Source organism: Vigna umbellata, chromosome 4 (genome assembly GCF_029865625.1).
Source record: "Vigna umbellata cultivar VRB3 chromosome 4, Vumbellata_1.0, whole genome shotgun sequence".
NCBI lineage: Eukaryota > Viridiplantae > Streptophyta > Magnoliopsida > Fabales > Fabaceae > Vigna > Vigna umbellata.
The window spans coordinates 33148048-33169888 of NC_142168.1; the positions used below are offsets into that span (position 1 = coordinate 33148048).

Here is a 21841-nt window from a genome sequence, read left to right on the forward strand (position 1 = left end):
TGAAATATTTTTTTTTATCAATCGTACACATCACATCATACATAAACTTTCATTTTAGATCATTCAAACTTTTTCTTAATTCAGAAAACAACATAATATTTTTTTATTCCTTTAAATTCATTCACCCATTCTCTTTGAAATCTATTTTCCAAATCCAATATATTATAAAACGAATGAAATAAAAGAAAATAAAATAAAAAGAAAAGTTGTCTAGAATAAGAGAAAGATGATAAAAAGTGAAAAACAACCGTAAGTGATTTAATTTATACAAAAAATTATAAAATAATTAAATTATTCTTATTCTTATTAAAATCTATCTGAATGAGATTTAACGAAAGAGGTGTGTTGAAAGTCCACTTCTTATCATTACTTATTTAAAAATATACTTCAAATTAGGTAATTTATAATCTGTGTCCAAATTATGCAATCCAAAAATACGATTCATGGTCAATTTAGACTTTTCTATGAAAGTGCATTAATATGGGATAAAGAAATAAAGAGTTAAATATTAGATATAGGTACCGATTACACAATTGTCTACCAAAGAAAATTTTTCTTACAGCACTGTTATAATTTGTTGATATTTTTAAACAAAGATAAAGGTTTTCTTCTTTCATTTACATGTGCGGATAGAAAGCATGGGTGCAAGAAGAAAATAGCATGGTCTCATTATCAAAGCCCAAAATAAAAGCCGAACAGAAATGGGTTTCTTATGGGCCGGAAAGAAAAGGGTCCTTAAGCAGAAATTCGAATTGATGGACAGAGCGCGAAATTTGAAGTAATGAATTAGTAATTGGAATGGATAAGCAGAATGAGAGTACAGTACTGAACAAAAATTGAATTTCTTTCTCTATTCCACTCTTTCTCTCTCATCACTGATCGTAAAATAGAAAACCAACAGAAATGAGCATGTGCCTTGTTCTTCTTCTCGTCCTCTGTTTTGCGTGCGGGGGACATATTTTGCCAAACCCGAGGTGAATTTGGAGATTCGCTCCGATTTGAAATTTGAATAACATCTGAAGTATCCTTGTGGAATGGTGATCTGAAGCGAAGGAGAGAAGATGAAGAAGGGACAGGGTGGCAGCGGTGGTGGAGGCGGTGGTTTGGAGTTGAAGCAGAGAATAGTATGTGCGCTGAACAAGGTGGGAGATCGCGACACTCAGCAAATAGGAATGGAGGAGCTAGATCGTGTGGCGCAGGGTTTGAGGCCTGAAGGGATATGGTCGTTCCTGTCGTGCATTCTGGAGACGGAGTGGGAGCAAAAGGCTTCCATAAGAAAGGAGTGCGTGAGGCTGATGGGAACCTTGGCCACTTACCACGACACCCTCCTCCTTCCTCACCTTCCCAAGATGGTCGCCAGCATCGTTAAGCGCCTCAGGGATCCCGACTCCGTCGTCCGGGACGTCTGCGTCAACACCGTTGCCCTTCTCGCCTCCAAGTTGGGCCTCGCCCTCTCACACAAGGATAAGGTCTTTCTCTTGCTCGTCAAGCCCATTTTCGAGGCTCTCGGCGAACAGAACAGGCATGTTCAGTCCGCCTCTGCTCTCTGCCTCGCCAGGATCATTCACAACACCCACCACCCTCCTCTTTCGCTCCTGCACAAGATGCTTCTCAGGACTCTCAAGTTGCTTAAAAACCCTCATTTCATGGCTAAACCTGCCCTGCTTGACCTCACCAAGACCCTTATCCAGGTTTCCTTTCCTTCTACCTTAATTAATTAATTCATTCATATATACGATACTGGGCGCATTTAAGATTTGCATTAAATTAACTTTCTGTACGAATGGAGCTCTAGTTCTGATAACAAAGCACTACCAAAAGCTCTTAAAGCAACTATAGAGCGCACCATCCCCACTCGGATATTTCAGCCTAACGAGTCATCTCAGTTTTGACTCTAGGTTTGAAGTTACCTCTAATTACTCATATTCAAGCTTTGTTATCCTTAACCATCCTATCGTCTATAAGAGACGACCTATCTGTGGTCTTGTACCAAATAAACACCTAAGGAATTGTATCTAAATTTTTATCCCACAAGATTGCATGCAAAATTACATGTTTCTTTCATTTTTCAGGCTGGGGGTGCTCCAACGCAAAATATTCTCTCCGCTGCAATTGGCAGTATCCAAGACGCCCTAAAGCACAGTGACTGGACAACTCGCAAAGCAGCTTCTGTGGCACTGGCGGAAATCGCTCTGGGCGGTGCTTCTTTTTTGGGATGTTTCAGGGCTTCCTGTGTTCAGTCCCTTGAGTCGTGTCGATTTGACAAGGTGCTTTTCTAATTTTTTTTTTGTTTTTTTATATTCATCTTTCTTGTGACTCAATTTATTACATTCTTATTCATCCTTGGTTGTGTTATAGGTAAAACCAGTTAGAGATGCTGTTTTGCAAGCGCTTAAGTATTGGACAAGTCTTCCGGCTCCCGATACTCCTGACCCTTCTGAAACCGGATCCTCCTTAAAAGGTTTGCCTATGTTGTCTCTTTTGTGAACAACAATACTTGATATTTAATGTCTAAAGAGCGGACACCATTTCTACTTCTTCGCACCCAGTAACTTTGTTCGCCTTGGCATCATCGTTATCTATGTTGTGAATTTGTGATGCGCCCTTTTGATAGTGACCATTCTATTCATCGACATGCTTTCATTGCTTTTTGTTTATGTTGTGTTCTGCTCATGCTTTTAACAGAAAATATCTGCAGAGGCGACTCTGATCTTAGCAGTACGACCGAATCCAGACAGAAAGATGTTAGGCTCCAAAAGGTTAATATGAAATCAACCATGGGAAGGATTCCTTTGTCTGTTAAAAAAACATGTCAAAATTATACCAGGAACACTCAGCATAAACCTGATGATTGGCATGTTGAAGTAGCAGTTCCCAGACCCCACTCTGTTGTGGAATTCCAGAATGAAGAATCAGAGAGTTGTTCTGTCTCTAAACCATTGGAAACAATGAGTGCCGATGTTTCAAGCATGCAAGATGTTGGTTATGAATATGTGCCTATGGACGACAAGCAGGAGTGTTCTTCTGTTTCTAATCTTGCCACTGATAACTTTGAGACCAAGTTTTTAACTGCTCATGACTGCTTTGTAAATAGTGGAGTACCAAAGCCAATTGCAAGAAGCCAAAGGTATAGTGAAGAAAGAAGTTCTGACGAACAAGTGTACTCCGTAAAGATGCAGCACCCTAGTAGTTCTGATTCTACAGTCACAGAGCCAAGTCGTCAAACTACACATGAATGCTGTATGCAAATGGCAAATGAAATGATTTGTATTCAGAATCAACTTTCCGATATTGAAATCAAACAAGCTAACATGATACACCAATTACAGGTATTATACACACGTGATTCTAAATTCTTCACTCTGTTGTTGCTAGTCATTTTCCTTTATCCGATGGTTTCTTGAGCTTAGGTTTCGTTGTTTTTTATACAGTGTGAAACTGGTGAAGTACCTAGATTAGTTTTGCATGTTTCTATCAGTCGTATACGAACAACAATGGCAATGAACTGAACCCTACGTAGATAATGTGAATTGTGGGACTTCTGGCACACACACATAGGCATACTATTGTTATACTGGACTTTTAGTACTTTTTTTGTCATGCATCACACAGTATAAGGAACATCTTTAATTTAGCATACTGTCAAATCTTTTTCAGATGTTTTCAACTGGCATAATGGATGCCCTTTCTACAATCCAGTCAAGAATGACAGACTTAGAGAATGTCTTTGATAGATTAAGTCGAGAATCTTTTCAAGGAGGAAGGCATTCTTATTCTGAAACCTCCAAATTAGGGAAGCAGAGTGAAATTGTAGCCTCTCCCAGGTTCTCCATCTGCACTCCAAGGCCCTCTGTAGAAATTAATAATAAGCAATCAGTCTCTCTGTCAGTTAAAAATTCTGAAAGTTGGGAGAAAAGGACATTTTCGAGAAGCCAACCCGGGATTCATTCTGTAGATAGTTCAGATATGTGGAAAAGTTACAAGGTCAAGGCTGGCAGAAAAGGTACAGAGAAGGATGTTTTGAACAGCTCAGCGAAGGATGCAACAAGAATGGGTTTGGTAAAAAATGATGGTATCATTTCTGCTTCTAGAACAACCAATGCCAGAAATGGCTGGTCTGAGAATAACACAAACTGCTGGAAGCATGTAAAACGTCTTGTATGTGAAGGGGATCTAAACAGTGCCTATGTGGAAGCTTTGTGTTTCAACGATGAGTTTATTCTCGTTGAGCTTTTGAATACTACTGGTCCAGTTGTAGAAAGTTTATCCGTAAAGACAATCAATGCTCTTCTTAGCACTTTAGCATCACATCTTCTCGAAGGAAAATTGTTTAGTATAATAATCCCTTGGCTGCAACAGGCAAGTTCGCTTACCCTTATTATGTATTGCATAGAGATGTATTGATTATCATTTTGAATTCCGTTTTCCTTTCATTAAGTGGCTTCCTTGGAATAAATAAGAGTAGCTTTAAAATCTGTGCAGATCTCAATGTTCCTTTGATGGTTATTAATGCTTTTTATGTCAGGTGAAAAAATGTTGATGGGAACTGATAATAACTGTCATGATCCGAAATGTATCATTATTATATTATATATATATATATATATATAACAACTGGTAGTTATGGGTAGCATTTAAGAGCAATAATGTGTTATTAAGATCATGTGAGAGGAGGCTATGTGATATGGAATAACTTGTTCTGTATTACTTCTGCAGTAGAATTAGAAACTGCCTTGTTCAAACTATGCATAACTGAAATACGAACAAGCCTTTCCTTCTAAGTTGGGCACTTCTGTCTTTGAATTTATATGCCGTTTACTACTCTGCTACCAAGTAACTTTGGGAAATCTGATCCTTTATGGTAATCTTATTTTAGATTGTTGAAATGAGTACTATCCATGGACCAAATTGCATTGCTATCTCTATTGAAGCCAAGGAGCATCTTTTATCGGCAATTCAGGAGGCCGTGAACCTGCACATTTTCAGTCATTCAGAAAGAAGGCGTGCTGCTGAATTAGCAATGAAATTACATCATATATGGGGTAAGACAGCTGAAAATTGATATTTGTGTAGCTGACCAAAATTTCATCAATATAGCCGTTTCCTGTTAGGGCTCGGATCTCGTCCCTGGTTGAACTCACCCAGTTCTTGCGTTGGGTTTTACGAATAATCTGCTGCTATTTCTGGAATTATTGATTTGTGGAGTGTTTTTTTTTTTTTTATCTTTCCCCGATTGGTAGCTGTGTACTCTGATAGGAAAAAAAGTATTGCATCTTTGAGAATGGATCTCAAAATTATGTTTGTTTTTTGAGTGCTTATTTTAAATTTTTTAAATTATTTAATCATACTGAAATCACTAAACTCTAAATCACTAAACTCTAAAGCTAGATATTATTAAGTGTCTTGGCGCATTTCTGGAGCAACTCTAGATTAAAAAAAACGAAAGAAATCAAGAAAAAAGAGAACACTAAAATAATGTCAAAGTTGGGTCTACGTGAACTGTTTTTTGCCCACTTTTTAGATGAATATTTAATGGAATGACCACGGTATAAATTTTTTTATTTTATTTCTATTTTGAAAGAAAAAATTTGGTTAATTTTATTTTAGAGTGTTTCATCCTACACCTCCAAGATCTCATCCTGCACCTCCAAAAATTCCACTTTTAACCTTCTGACATTTCATCATTATCCTACACATTTAACTTTATAGAAAATTTTATTTTTAATTTTAGTAAATATATTTTTATTTTCTTCTTTTTCTTGTTAAAAAGACTCTATATCACCTTAATAATAACTAAATTTAAAATTCAAATATTATTTAATATAATTTCATATTTTAATAATTATTAAAATATGATTTATGTTATAATAATAATTATATTAAAAATATAAAAATAAAATAATTAAAAATAAAAATAATAACAAAAAGTAAATTATATTAAATAAAATATTTAATATATTTAAATATATTAAATTATATTAAAATATTAAATTAAATTAAATAATTATTAAAATTTAAATAATAAACAAAATTTTAAAACAGTTATTTAACAAATAAAATTATATTAAATAAAATATTTAAATATACTAAATTATATTAAAATATTAAATTAAATTAAATAATTATTAAAATTTATATATAAAATAAAATTTTAAAAACTCTTTATCGGATATGGATATCCGATTTATAACTTATCGGATACCTATATCCGATTAACAAATTTTTCAAAATTTTGTTTTTTAAAAATTTTACTAATTATTAAATTTAATTTAATATTTTAATATAATTTAATATATTTAAATATATTAAATATGATTTTAAATATTGTTTTTACTTTTATTTTTATTCTTATTTTAGTTATTATATTATAATTTTTATTTAAGTTTAATATTTATTAAATTTTAAATAAAAAGCAAAGTATTAACATATTTTATAGATTTTAATATATAAATAAACGTTTTAAAATTTTCATTTTTATTTAAAACTTAATAATTATTTAATTTATTTTAATATTTTATTATAATTTAATATATTTGAATATATTAAATCAAATTTATTTTTATTATTATTTATTATTGTTATTATTTTATTTTTATGTTTTTAATATAACTATTATTATAATATAAATTATATTTTAATAATTATTAAAGTACACAATTATTTTGAATAATATTTAAATTTTAAAATAAATTAAATTAAATTATTATTAAGGTAGTGAAGATTATTTTTAATAAAAAAGAAAAGAAAATGGAAAAATATTTATTAAAGTTAAAAATAAAGTTTTGAAAAAGTTGGAGGTGCAGGATGATGATGAGATGTCAGAAGGTTAAAAGTGGAATTTTTGGAGGTGCAGGATGAGATCTTGGAGGTGTAGGATGAAACACTCAATATTGCATCTTTGAGAATGGATCTCAAAATTATGTTTGTTTTTTGAGTGCTTATTTTAAATTTTTTAAATTATTTAATCATACTGAAATCACTAAACTCTAAATCACTAAACTCTAAAGCTAGATATTATTAAGTGTCTTGGCGCATTTCTGGAGCAACTCTAGATTAAAAAAAACGAAAGAAATCAAGAAAAAAGAGAACACTAAAATAATGTCAAAGTTGGGTCTACGTGAACTGTTTTTTGCCCACTTTTTAGATGAATATTTAATGGAATGACCACGGTATAAATTTTTTTATTTTATTTCTATTTTGAAAGAAAAAATTTGGTTAATTTTATTTTATATTTAATCAATATAAATTTTTAAATATTTTATTTTATTTCTATTTTGAAAAAATATTATAATTACATAAATTTTAAATAAAGTATCAAATAATAATTAAACATAAATAAAATTTTATGATAATTAAAATATATGTTAATTTTATAAATATTAACTAAACAAAGTTGATAAATATTTTTAAGAAAATAAAAAAATAAATATTCAAGTTTAAAAACATTCAGAATATTTAACTTAATTTTAATAATTTTTTTATGTACTAATAGAGATTATAATATACTAATTAAACAAAATCAATATATAAGATATACGGTGATAAACCATATATGAAATTAAGTTATTATATTTTAGTAAATAAAGTGTAAACAATTATGATGGTAAAATTATAATTATGATAATAAGTTAGGAAATACAAATAATTATATATAAAATCACTAATGTAGTATTTTACATTAAAACAAATAATATATAAAAACATTAGAAAGAAGTTAAAATGTCAAACGTGTCTCTTAGAAATAATATGATACATCATCCGTATAATATATATATATATATATATATATATATATATATATATATATATATATATATATATATATATATATATATATATATATATATATATATTTATGAGTTTTAAAAATAATTATTTTACTTTACTTAATACCATTTTTTACACTTTAAAAATTAATTTTTATTTTTTTTCTTTTTATATAAATTTTTACAATTATATGTAACATTAACAATTACTATTTTTATATTATTTTTATGACTAAGGACATTTTAGTAATTTTTAATTTTTTATCAATTAAACAATTTTTTTATGTGTCACATTGGTCAAATTTTACACTAATTTTCACAACCTTTACTTCTAAATTTACTCACTCACCTCCAAATCCCTTAAAAAAATATAATAAACTCATTCTCAAATTCCCTGAAATCCATTCATTCTCTCTTCCCCAAATTCATCATCTAAAGTGAACCAAACTTAAGATATTCACAGGATATTTTAGCAAGATTATAATTTAGTTAAGTTCCTTCTGTCGTCTTCCTGTACATATTATTCTAATTTATTTGAAAGATAATATTTGCAAATCATCTTGTTTTTCATGATCTTGAAGAAAGAATTAGAGTCTACAAACTCAAAATCAATCTCCGGGTTGTTGGGTCTATCGAGGAGGAGGTTCCATCTGGGTTACACAAACACCAATAACATCTGAGCCAACTATATAAGGGAGTGGTACTAAAAACAAATCCGTGAGGGCTTGAGCGGACAATATCTTATCAGTGTAGAGATATGTGTATATCGAAACTCCCCAACATGGGTGAGTTATAGTCCAACATGTTCCTTTCACTAAATTACAAAACTCGAACATATTTTGGAATAATTTTAAAAAGGTTTAATTGTTTGGGTGATCCTCACTTTTAGGACAATGTGTTGTTACTTGGTTCCTATTTTAAAAAAGTGTCAATTTCATCTTTAAATGTGTTAATTTGCATCAATAAATCCATTTTTGTTCATAGCTTTTAAATAGTTAATATTGACTTATTGGACATACTGTGATGAAAATTTTTGTAGTGTAGTGACATTTGTTGTCTGATGTATAGCCTATACGAGCTTTATGAGGTGGAAATTTGGGATTAGTGTTTCGAAAAAAAAAATAAAAGAGTGAAGGTTTATGAAACAACAAAAATGGCAAAACTGGAGATTTCATTGAAAATAAAGTGAAAGTGAAAAATCAAAAGAAGTAGATTTTATTGAAGATAAAGGTGAGTTGGTGTTGAATATATATGATTGTGTGGGTCTATTTTAGACTTTCTTGACATAGAAATTTGAGATTAAGGTTTAAAAAAAAGTTAGTTAGCAAACATTTACAAATAAAGAATTCTAACAGCGAAAAAGAGAAGCAAAATTAGAAATTTCATTGACGAAGAAATGAAAGTGAAAAATCGAGTTTTATTTGATCATCAAGTAAGTTATATTGAAAATCGAAGGTTTCATTGAATACAATTGATCAATACATTTACACATTTTTAAATAGGAAAATGTTATTTGGACAACAAAAGTTTGACACAATTTTGACAACGGCGACGTGGCAGCTGTGCATTGGCTCAGTGAACCGGGGTGAGGGGTATTTTGGGTTTTTTCTGGTTTGTTTTCAATTCACTGAGCCAATGCACAGCTGCCACGTCGCCGTTGTCAAAATTGTGTCAAACTTTTGTTGTCAAAATAACATTTTCCAAATAAATATATTTTGTCACGTCACCGTAATGTTTTGCCACGTCAATACATAGTTAATACTGTTTCTGAAAAATTAACTAAATGATGTTGATTGATGTACGTTAACAAATTTTGAAGATAAAATAGAAACTTTTTTCATCTGAACAATTAAACCTTTTTTAAATTAACAAAGAGTTTTTCCTCTGGTTGATTACCTATACGGTTTGGTTTTAGAGACGCTGACGTTGTTGGTGACTGAGATAAAAAGAAGAGGTGGTGGTGGTGGTTGTGGAGAGTGATAGATTCGTCTTTATTGCAGGGCTTAGAGTTGAGAATGGTGGATTTAACGAAATCCAAAGTAAAGCCTTATTGGGAGAATTGCAGGTTAGGAGGCGAATGAGATGCTCCATGCTTTTCAAACCAGCGGAAGCAGCTTCTTGTATTGGTAATTGCTGGGAAAGTCAGAAGAAAAAAATTGTATAAATTAACTCTGAAGTCGTTCCATGATACTGCGACCATCTCATTTGAAGTTCTGACATGACATTGCTTAACTTTTTGATTAAAGTCGTGTGATTGATTATTTGACGACTTTAATTTGTACACCCAAGTTTTTCTGTTTTGGTACAATTTCAAATCCCTTGGGCAGGGATTTGGACATCACGTACTTAATCATAGTTCTAGAGTTATTTTGATCTATAGTGCTAATCAGGCCGAAAGAGATGAATGCATTTGTTTAATAAGAAGGAAATTAACTTGAAATTTAGTAATGTTTATGCTTAGTGTTACAGACAGGGTTATTCTGGAAAGACTAATTGAATATTACAATCACATGCTCAAGTATTTATTTTATATTGTGCAGGCAAGCTGCACATAATCCTTTGAAATGTAAATTATATTACACATGTAGGAGTTGATTGATGCGTAGTGGAAAAGCAATTACCAAGTTGAGTTAAGGTTTTGGGTCCTCAACCTTAACCCCGCAATACTTGGCGACGATACTCTCCCAAAGCCCATATGGGAAAGATGTTTCGATAAGATGAGTAGTTCAGGGTACAGTTCCTCATGAATACTCCCGTTATCTCCTGTCCACACATTCAATACAAAATATTGCTCATTCGGAATTTTTTTTACACTCATTTAATTTTGTCTTTCACTATTTTTATTTTTTTAAATATAAAAGTTAACTTTTGTTAAGACTATTTTATTCTTATAAAAATTGAGATATTCAAATAGTGTCCAAAAAACTTTTTTCTTAAATTTCTATTATTTTTTAGTAGGAAGAAAAATGTTTTTTTGGCACTAGATACTGAAGAAACTTATTTTTAGGTATATTTTAGTTATTAAAAAAAATTAACTTTTGTATTTGTAAAAAAAAAAAAAAGAAAAATTGAAGGGTAAAGTCTGTATAAAATTTTGTTGGGTGTAAAAATTTGTTAGGTATAATATGAAAGCAGTTACCTGCTGTGGGAAATCTCCATCTTCCATTTGTGAATTGATAAGTAACTTTATTCCACGATGTATGGGTGTCGGATCTATCTCAGCCTTTATTCAGCAAATAATTCACAATTAGCACAATTCAGAACTCTTGTACTAATTCTTTGGAATATGAATGTCTTTTAGTACTTTATTACTAACCTGTCCTGCATGTATGAGGGACAACAGAGCCCACGAAGTTTGAACTAAGTTTGAACGGTTGCCTTCTATGTTTGTATAAACCTAAATGACAGAAAAAAGCTGAGTCTTTATAATTCTTAATCATGCTCGAATTAGTTTACTTTACTATGTACGTATTGAAAGCTAAATGGATGAACGTATATCTATATACACACACACCTTGTTTTGGCTGGACAAATAACTCTCTCCCCATCCACCATTAGAAAGCTGCTTTGACAACAAAAATTGACAAGCCTTGCGTAGGGAAGGGCTGTTATGGTAGTTCTTTCCATAGGCTCTTAGTCCCTCTACAGCGAACCAGGTACCATATGTATAGCAAATACCCCAACAACCGTACCACGACCCATCAGGATTTTGCTTCCTTTCAATGAAATCGATTGCTTTCGAAATACTGCTATCTATTTCCCTTCTCCTGTGCTTTGGGTATAGCTTTCTGAAGAGAGCCAGGCCCTGCACTGCTGATCCACTGCATTCCACATACCTGTGGAAGATAGTAAGCTAGTGAGTGCAATTTGTTTGTTAATTCATGTGGTCAGATATTGTAAAATCTTACTCCGTCTCAATCAGAGTGTCTTCAAAGAATTCAGTTGGGTTGAATTTCTGCAGCACACACACACTTAGCATAAGATACAAGTCGGGACTCGGTCAATGGAAAAAACCGACATTACTGTATTTTCTTACCTCTAACCAACGATAGGCTCTTTGAGGTTCCCATGCAGGGAAACCGCCATTACTGCTCTGTAGAGAGAGGATGACATTAACAGCATCAAAAAATCGCTGTGTTTCCATTTGGTCCCCAACTAGATCAGTTGGCATTTCTGACAGAAGGAGTGCAGCCTATATACATAAATATAGTATACCAGTATATTATTATTCATGTGTATGTCTATGTCTATGTCTATGGATGGATGGATTGATTTTGGTGAATCTTGCCTTGAGTCCTTCTGCGGTGCAGTCGGAGACTTGCCAACCTTGATCATGCATCGAAAATGTCCAGCTTCCTTTCGATACGTGTCTGTACATTGCTTTGAAGTCACCAGATGGGTTTTCACTCACCTTTTAATACATATATAATAATAATAATAATAATTAACATCATTTTAATAAATATTAACACTCTCATTATATATTGCAAACCAAGTATTGAGTATGTGTTATATATATATATATATATATATATATATATATATATATATATATATATATATATATATATATATATATATATATATATATATATATATATATATATATATATATGAGAGATGAAGTTACTACTTGTGAAGCCTTCACGAAGTCGTGTGCTTTACGAAGTGTAGGCCCGTACTCTTCACTCACATCACAACTAAGTATTGCTTGAATAGCAAATGCAGCATCCCACATTTGGCTCCCAAAACTCTGCAGAGGTTTAGAATGATTTAGTAATTAAGAGAAAAATTAAAAGAAAAAATTAGTTTCTTTTTATAATTCTTTTTACATGTTATTTTTTCATAATTTCAATGAATGTGTCATTGTTTTCCTTCTAAAATTAGAAAGAGGAGAGATATTAATTTTGTTTCCTTTAGGTAAGGTATTGTGGTACCTGGATTTTCAAGCCGTCTTCTGCGAGCCAGAAGTAATCAGGGATTCGGGCTAAATGAAGTTTGTATGCCTCTGAATTAGGGTCCTCAACCCAACGCGCAAGCAAGCACAGAACCTGTAATTAATTTCCATTAAGGAAGCTAAGCAATGAATTTATCAATTAATGGTAATAATTAATTTACCTTCTCTACACTTCCAATGCAAAGGTATCTACTGTTCTCATCCTCGTAACGTACATGCTCAATTGCTATTTGTAATGCCTTCTGTCTGAGCATGGAAAAGGGCCAGCAATTCAGGAAACGCTCTCCCACGTGATGAAGAAATCCCCATAACATGTCTTGGATCACAGGATGTGGATAGTACAGATCCTCCTAATAATATATATGATACACTGCTTGTTTAGTTACTCGCAATATACAGACAGGTTTTAAATGTAAAGATTTTATATATTGACCTTAGCAACAGTGTTGCGGGCTTTATTCCAGTTGATTGCTTCATAAGGCTCATTATACATTTCTTCTCTGAGTGATCTGATTAAGGCAGTGATGGGACCTACGAACCTCTTCCCATATAAGTATGACATGGGCATGTAAACCAAGCGACAGTAGCACAGCATTTTCCCTGCATGTTTTCAATGTATTAGTTAAAAGTAGTAAGTTGTAGAAAGAAACCCTAGACCATGCATGCCTCTGAGACTAATTTTTAACCTGGATGAATGGGGATGGCTTTGGGTAGAAGCCAAAACTCCGGTGGAAGTGGATTACAGCCACACCATTCATAGACACCCAGTACCTATATATACAACAATATCAATCAAATGTCAAAATCAATCAATTCATTATATATGTATATATAATATATTCATTTACCGTGACCCAGAACTTTCCCCACGAAGGAATAGCCACTAAACCACCATGCTCCAGGATCCACTTTCTTCCTCTGTACATTGCCCGCTCCACACCATCTTCAACCCCTTCACCAAGTATCCTCAACGCAATGTAGCTCAGTGCTGATCCAAACATTGTACTATCACCCTCTATATGGAATCCCCAACCCCCATCTTCGTTCTGATGATTATACAAATATCTCACTATTTCCTTCTTGTGTTCGGCTCCTAAAACAACATCAAGGGATCCTGTGATGTATAATGCCATCACCAAAGGTTGAAGGAAAAACAAAGGCCCAGCTGATTCTGCAGGCCAGTGCCCATCACTGCCTTGAATGGATGAATAGAAACCGATGCCTCTTCTGATTGTAGTAATCAACGCTTCCATCGTAACATTTTCTCTGTCTCTTACCTTCACTGCCGCTGGAATCACCCCACATTCATTCTCTTTTCTCAGCTGCCACCGTAAATCCACCCAAATAATATTAATAAACACTTAATTTTAATTATTTTTATTTTTACTTTTTTGTATGTCTTTCACTTTTTAATTTATAAATACACCTTCTTCTCGTAATGTACTTCCTTATTCTATACAATATTTTGATCCTATCACAATTATCTGTACTATCTTTGGAAACATTAATTACCATGTATCTATAAACATTTTTTTAGAAAAGCGACAAAGTTATTGTTTTTGGGAGAATTTTTTTGTTAAACATAAATTCAATGAAACCCAAACATACTGTTCATAGTTAGACTTAAAAATATATTCATATTATCAAATTAATTTTTTTGCTTTAATGAAATATAATTATTTTATTTTTTATCTTGTTGGAGCTTATGTTTACGTGTCTTTCTTGTTGGTGTAGTACTGCTAATATCACCATTTTTTTTTTCAATATTAAAAATGTGTCTTTTGAGTATTTTAGTTAAGTATATTTTTTTATTGTTCTCACATTGATATAAACATGAAGGAAAAGAAAGGATTGGACGCCTCAATACCACAAATATTATTTATGAACAACGGGAATTGAAGATAAATGACTATGAACACTTTTATAACTTTTCTTTTCTAACTTTCCTTCTGCCTCGAGTTTAATTTTTTATATATGAAGATATGCAATTTTGTATAATTTTTTTTATTTACATTGTTATTTTATCTTCAATAAATTTTCAATTTGCAAGTGCTTTTAACTGTTAATTTTGATATAAACAAAAATTTAGAAAGAAATCAACAAAAAGTTGTGATCATACATGAGAAAAGGGTTTAGTAATACATAAAAATAAATATGTAGTTCACCTCAAATACTTATGTGTTGGTTGATTTTTACCGTCGACAAAATAATATTCTTTATCACGGAGAAATAATTATGCTAAAAGAAATAAAAAAATACATACACACGCATATATATATATATATATATATATATATATATATATATATATATATATATATATATATATATATATATATATAACAAATTGTATCAACTTGGGAAATGTGAATCCTAAAGAGTAAAAATAATGATAAATAATGATCCATATAGATTCTTAATTAAGATGTCATTTATCTAATTATTTGAAGGGAACGAAAATATAAAATTAGAGTATTTCTGGCATTATTGTTAGATTAGAAGCTGCAAATCTATATTAAAGTTATATATATATATATATATATATATATATATATATATATATATATATATATATTTATTTATTTATTTATTTGAAGTTACTAAAGTATCAATGCTTAATTTTTAATTAACCATCATGATTTTATATTTATTATTAAAATATATTTCTTAAGTTGAAAATATTCACATGTTATAGTTTATTTGTTATTAATGTAATGACCTAATTTATGAGTACTGTACAGAGAAGGGTTTATAAATAGAAAATAAATAATTTTACTTTTCGATTTATTATTATAGCTAGTATTATCTCAAAATTATTAATATTAAATATATTTTTGTATAAATAATATAATTAATGTGCTAAGTTATGGGATAAAAAAATGTTCTTTATTAAAATGTATTAAGAAAATTCATGGGTTATTTATTATTTCGTTGTAGTGTAACTTTTAATAAAAAAAAATGTTTTAGTTCCTTGAGGGAGGGGTTTGTATTTGTACCTATGGGAGTTTCGTCTTCTGTCTTCTGTTGGTAGTTCGAAAGAAAAAGGGAAATGATAATCCTAAGTTAACGCTCATAGTATTTATGCCTTCCACGAATCTTCCTTCTCTATGTCACTCGATCACGTACAACCACATTTTTCTTTTCCATCATTTCATTCAACATAATCTATTATTCATATATATATATATATATATATATATATATATATATATATATATATATATATATATATATATATATATATATATATATATATATATATATATATATTTGAATATTTCTCTTTCAATTTTGTTCTAAATGTTTTATTTTTAATTTTTTATCGTGGATATAATATTTTTTAATGGGGTAAATCATTTGAGTAGAATTTATTTTTTAATATTATTTAAAAGCTACAGCTTATATAAAATGATTTTATTTATTTATTCTTTATATTTATTTGAAAATTTAAAATTATTTATTAATCCTGGTTGATGAGAGCAACTTATACCTTGTAAAAGATTTGATAATTCATTGAGACATTAATTAGTATCTTTATGTCATTAAGGTGGATTTGTGGAGTTTGAGGATCAATTGATGAAAAAATTTAGTGTAGCAGTGCAAGTATTAAATTTAGAGGTTTTGAAGAATGAAATACCTGCATTCTGAGAAAGAGATCTGCGCTTTGTTTGATGGAATGTCGGTTTAGTGTGAATTGGTGTCTTAGCCTTTCTACCTCACCGCGTTCTTCAACGGTTCCGGCGTTTGGATCAAACACCCAATGTTGACGTCCCACGAAATTATTCGCGGATATCAGTTCCTTCCCTCCTTCTCCTATCTTCAACTTCCACATCTTACTAATTCTTTTCTTTTTCAACCAACTCACCCAATGCATGCATTTATATATTACACGCGTTACACAACACTTCAAAAATAATATTAATACTAAAAATATAATTTTTTGTATTGTAAACAATATTTATGTATTCTCTCAAAACTTAATATTTATGTATTCTCTCAACTCTCTCTAAATATATAAATGAATTTGATTAACTTTGTCCTAACGTGAAAAATAAAACTAAATAAGAAAAGTAATTAATTAAATAGAACCGAATTTTTGATAGATAAATCATTTTTTATTGAAAGTATTAAAAAGAAAGTATCTATTGTAATTATTCTGTTAAAAGTATTAAAAAATGAGTTGATGGAAAGGAAGGTTGATAAAAGTTACTCCAAAGGACTATGAAACTTCTTTAGTCACAGTTGAGTTGGTATTATATAATAATAGAATCTTCAACAGTAATTTTTTAATGACTTTTAAGAGAACACCAACCTTTCTTCCAATCAACTATTTTTTTAATACTTTTAATAGAATAATTATAATAAGTAATTGCTTTAAATGTTAAATTAAAATAATAATAATAATAATAATGAAAGATAAAAACTGTGAATAGGGATCATATTATTATTAATTGCTCCATTGAGAGAAAACCTTTTGTTTATCATACCTGAAATTGATTTTTTTTTTTATATATTTTAGCTTACATTAAAAATATAACGAGAAACTATATTTCTATTCTGATAATTGTTGTTTTTATAAATTTACATAAAATTATTTTCATAGAATGTGAGAATCTAACTTTCTTAAGATCAAATAATATTTTTACCAAAACAATCTTATTATTTTTATTCACTTGTAACCAATCAAAGGTTTAGTGAAAATAAACATAATTATTTAATTTTAAAAAGTCTTTATAAATATTTTCAGCAGTTACTTTTCTCAATTAAACAATTTAATTATTCTTAAAATTTGACAACCATAATGTCACAATCTAAACCATTAATATATTAACAAAATATAAACATTAACTCTCCTTATATGTATCTATCATGACTATTAGTTTAAAAGTTTTCTTTGACTTTTTAGAAACTAATAAAAATCTAAATAAGTTTCTAAGAATCAAACCTTATTTCAATATATAATATCTCCTTTTACAACAACACACAAAAAGAGAAATAAATAAAAAAGGCTTCCAATAAGAAATTATTTATTTATCTAAACTTTGGTTCTATTTAATCTATTACTCTCTTCATTTATAAACTTAATTAGAGAGAGTTGAGAGAATATGAATTTTAGATGAAATTTTAAATGAAACAAATAATGAACATTTATTCTCTGTTTATAAACTTTATATTCTTTATGCATCTAAAATTTATCTTTAAATATAACACAGGTTTTAAATTCTCTCAAATAGAGAAAATGACAAGGATATATATAACTCTTTCATCTTATTTGGTGTTATCTCGATACTGAGATAACAAGGGATAATATATCTTGTATGAATAAAATATGATATTTGTGAGATGAACACGACTAAAATTTGACAAGGCCCTTATAATAAACATTTATTTATTTATTTGAAAATAAAAAAATATTTATAGATACTAACAAAGTTACTCTTTTATAATGACTGAAAATAGTATTTCAAAATTTATACATGCAGACAAAATTCTCAAAGCAATTCATATACGGTATTTCATGGACAGCCACCAGCTAGCTACTTGCAACGTATTTTTAGCTATTTCAGTCATATTCATTGACTCAGGTTCCTTTGCTGTTGGATTTTGTATCAGTTAAGAATTCTTGCGACAGATTCATCATGGCTAAAATTATACACTATCAAGGAAAACCATTTTACATAAGAGATTTTCAATTTCATTATATCGAGCTAGATTGAAAAACTAGCTGCTGATAAGTCACTAAAAAAATTTACACGGTTTTTTTACTAGTTATAAAAATAAAGATATTAAGACATATATTTACAATAGCGTACTATTTTACTGAGGAAAATAACTAAGCTTGTTGTCCACACCAGGTTATCTAACTTTCTGTTCGAGTACCACGCTTTTTATATTATTCCTATATGTATTGAACAATTACTCTTAATGAAACTATATGAATTTTCCTTTTCTCAATTTTTATAATTATGAACATTTATTTATATATCTTAAAAGTATAATATATATTAAATCAAGTTTATTTAATAAAGTATCAAACAAAGTTAAAATTTATGAAAGGGTTGTATGTATTTGAACTCCCTAGCGCCTTCAACCATTTTTTAAGATAGTGATAAAATTCTGGTTTTGGTTACAATAATATATGAAACTTGATCTTTAGGATATGCTGGAATAAGTAAAATTAGTTTAATTAAATTGGGAGTATTGATTTCACAATTTGCATATATTGTTTGTTCTAGAGTGATTGAGTATTAACTTATTCCTCGAATGATATAATCAACATTTATTACAAGAGCACAAAACAATATCACTTAAACTTACAGATGTCAAAACGGATAATCTGACTCGATCTATCACGGATTGGTCACTTAGTGAGCCAACCTAATCCAGCTTACTTATTTGCAAGCTGAAAATTTTCGAACCTGACTCAACCAACCACGGGTTGGTGAGATTGACTCACCAGTTCACTTAATTATAAGTTTCTTAAAAATAAAAAAAATATAATTTTTTTAATTCAAATTTAAATAAATTTTACTCTAAAATGATGTTAAATTTCAAAGAGAATTCAAAATAAAAATAAAATATCAAATATCATACAATTCAAGCGTAATCTAAAAACAGAAGATGAACAAATAAGTTTTTAATATTGATAATTTTTGTATCACTTATTCATCTGTAATATTAGAGTATTGAATAGATAAATTTATATTTTTCTCTCTTGAAACATCTTTAATATCAAAAAATAAAATAATAAATAATTAAATTAAATTAGGTGGGTTGGTGAGCCAACCCACTCAACAGGTTCAACCCAGATGAGCTGGGTTTTAAGTGAGCGGAGTTGAAAACTAACCCGCATGAAAAAATTACATTTTTGTCAAACGTAATCCAGTTCAAACCTGTGATGAACCGGATTGATTCACGAGTTACAACCCATTTTGATAACACTATTTAAAATATTAATTTGATCATTTAAATAATATAATAATTGTTAGTGTGATTTAGTGAAATGGAAACAAAAATAATTTTGCATGAAAAAAAAACGATCACTCTTGGTTTCCCCCTCTTCTCTGGGTCTGTACAGTGATTTTGCATGTGACCGCTGATATTTTGCTAGCAAACAAAATAAACTGAGAAAAAAAAAAGGTAATTATCATTTTGGGTGCAGGTTTGACCAAAAGTTGCATATTTAAATAGTGTTGGTGCAGATTCCGGCACATGCATGCTTAGTTTTCTTTCAACTAGAACAACTTTCTTTCCCATTAGCTGTTGAGTAGAAGAGAGTGAAGCAAATATAAAATTAGTCCTTTCCTTGAAAAAATGTTATCTAGTTTCTTTATTCAAATAACACATTAATAAAAACAACACTTGACTATTCAAAAAGCACTTAATTTATAAAAAAAAAATGTTATATCATTATGTTTATAATCTTCATATGTTTTATTCGTTGCATTTTTCTTCTTCTTTTATCCTCCATTAGAGCATTTAAACTAGATTAGTTAAGAGAATAGCCTAAAAAACAGTGAACTAATAAAAAAAAGTTAATTAAAATGTTAAAAAACTTTTATTTTATTAAAAATTTAAATAGTTATAAAAATAAAGATTAAATATGTTTTTTTTTTTTAACTTTGAAAATTGAAGTTAGTTTTTTTTTTTAAAAAAAACCTTTTGTCTAACTTAGTCCCCAATTTTATAAATGTGTTAATTTAATTTTTTTAATTAAATTTTGTTAAATTTATTTAATGTTTCAAACGTATTTCATGATACCATTTGAGTTGATTATACTCCTTTGACTTATTTTTGCTTCAATATTAGTTTAGAAATATATTTGAAATGTTATATAAACTTAACTAAACTTAGTTAAAATGACTAAATTCAAACGTTGAAGAATTAAATTGAACCAAAAATTTTAAAGATTGATTAATTTTAATTTTTATTAAAAGTTAAGAAACAACAAACATCTAACCTTAAAAGTATGTATTTTGTTAAAATTTTGAAATTATTTAATAAATTTTGTTAAGATTGTCTTTAAAACTATTTTGTAATATAAAATACAACCTAGTTTGAAAGACACGCCTTGATTATATTTTAATATTTAATATTCTTCATGTATACAAATTAAATTTGGAAGCTCAGGAATTAAAATTGTGAATCACAAATTGGAAATGAAAAATAAAAATAAAAGATAAAAAATATCAAAATTGATCCTTCCACATATTTGATAACCAAACACTTTTCTTATCATTTATCTAAAGATTCAGACTAAAGTTTAAACAATTAACTTTATTATCTTGAACCTAAAAGAGTCATATACAAATATCACTCTCTCCATGCATGTTAAACTTTCAAAATGACTCAAGAAAAAGTAAAAGATGACTTATTATGATGAAAATTATGATGGACTAAGATTGGTCTACTGTATGGCATAATTTTATAGTAGACTTTGATATTTAAAGAGACGAATAAATCTTAAATAAAAGTTAATAGAAGAAAAGAAAATGTTTTTTTTAAAATAATAATCTTTATAAAATATATAACTTGAATAATTGATTTTTCTATTTATAAGTTTGACATTTTAATAGCAAAATATGTAAGTTTCACTCTAACTACTTCTATTCTTAATTATTTTCTATTCTTAATTATTTTCTAGATCTTTATAATAACTCACACTTTGACCAATTCTATTCCTTATCCTCTCTTTAAAATATTATTTTTAACAATTAACTAGATAAATCTTAAAAGTCTTGTTCGTGTAAAATAAAAAATCTAGCATAATACTAAAATTTTCAAGGCAATTTAAGTATAGGTAATATTGTCTAATTTTACCACTATTTATCATTTTATGAAAGGAATATTACTAGATATATACTACTGGAAATTTCACAGTAAAACTAATTTTAAATTAATATTTGAAAATGAAAAAGTGAACTCAAAATTAATAAAGTAAAAACAAAGATTAGTTTCTAGGCTTAAAATAAATTTTGAAGTTATATTCAACAGACCAATATGAAGAAGTTTCAAAGTGGTCTCACAATGACGATAATTAATTCAAAACTCCATTAATTTAAAAAAGAGAGGAAATCTTATTAAATTAAAGGAAACTAGCTAACATGTGACACTGCAA

General features: G+C 29.2%; 2 protein-coding genes across 2 annotated transcripts; one reads left to right on the plus strand and one right to left on the minus strand.

The window, feature by feature from the left end:
* Positions 1-816: 816 nt before the first annotated feature.
* On the plus strand, positions 817-5305 carry LOC124839351 (TORTIFOLIA1-like protein 2). The gene is made up of 6 exons (XM_047315141.2): positions 817-1691; positions 2073-2267; positions 2359-2461; positions 2686-3329; positions 3658-4359; positions 4877-5305. Exons 1-6 carry the CDS (start codon positions 1062-1064, stop codon positions 5060-5062), a joined length of 2460 nt encoding a protein of 819 aa, XP_047171097.2. The 5' UTR covers positions 817-1061; the 3' UTR covers positions 5063-5305.
* A 4858-nt stretch (positions 5306-10163) lies between these two features.
* Positions 10164-16570, minus strand: LOC148199945 (lupeol synthase-like). The gene is given in 15 exon segments (XM_088112270.1): positions 10164-10421; positions 10423-10529; positions 10906-10989; positions 11083-11163; positions 11281-11602; positions 11675-11721; positions 11803-11958; positions 12055-12177; positions 12400-12519; positions 12704-12817; positions 12885-13073; positions 13157-13323; positions 13410-13494; positions 13572-14045; positions 16361-16570. Coding segments are annotated over 15 exon segments (2289 nt in total). The 5' UTR covers positions 16556-16570; the 3' UTR covers positions 10164-10396.
* Between the last annotated feature and the right edge of the window lie 5271 nt (positions 16571-21841).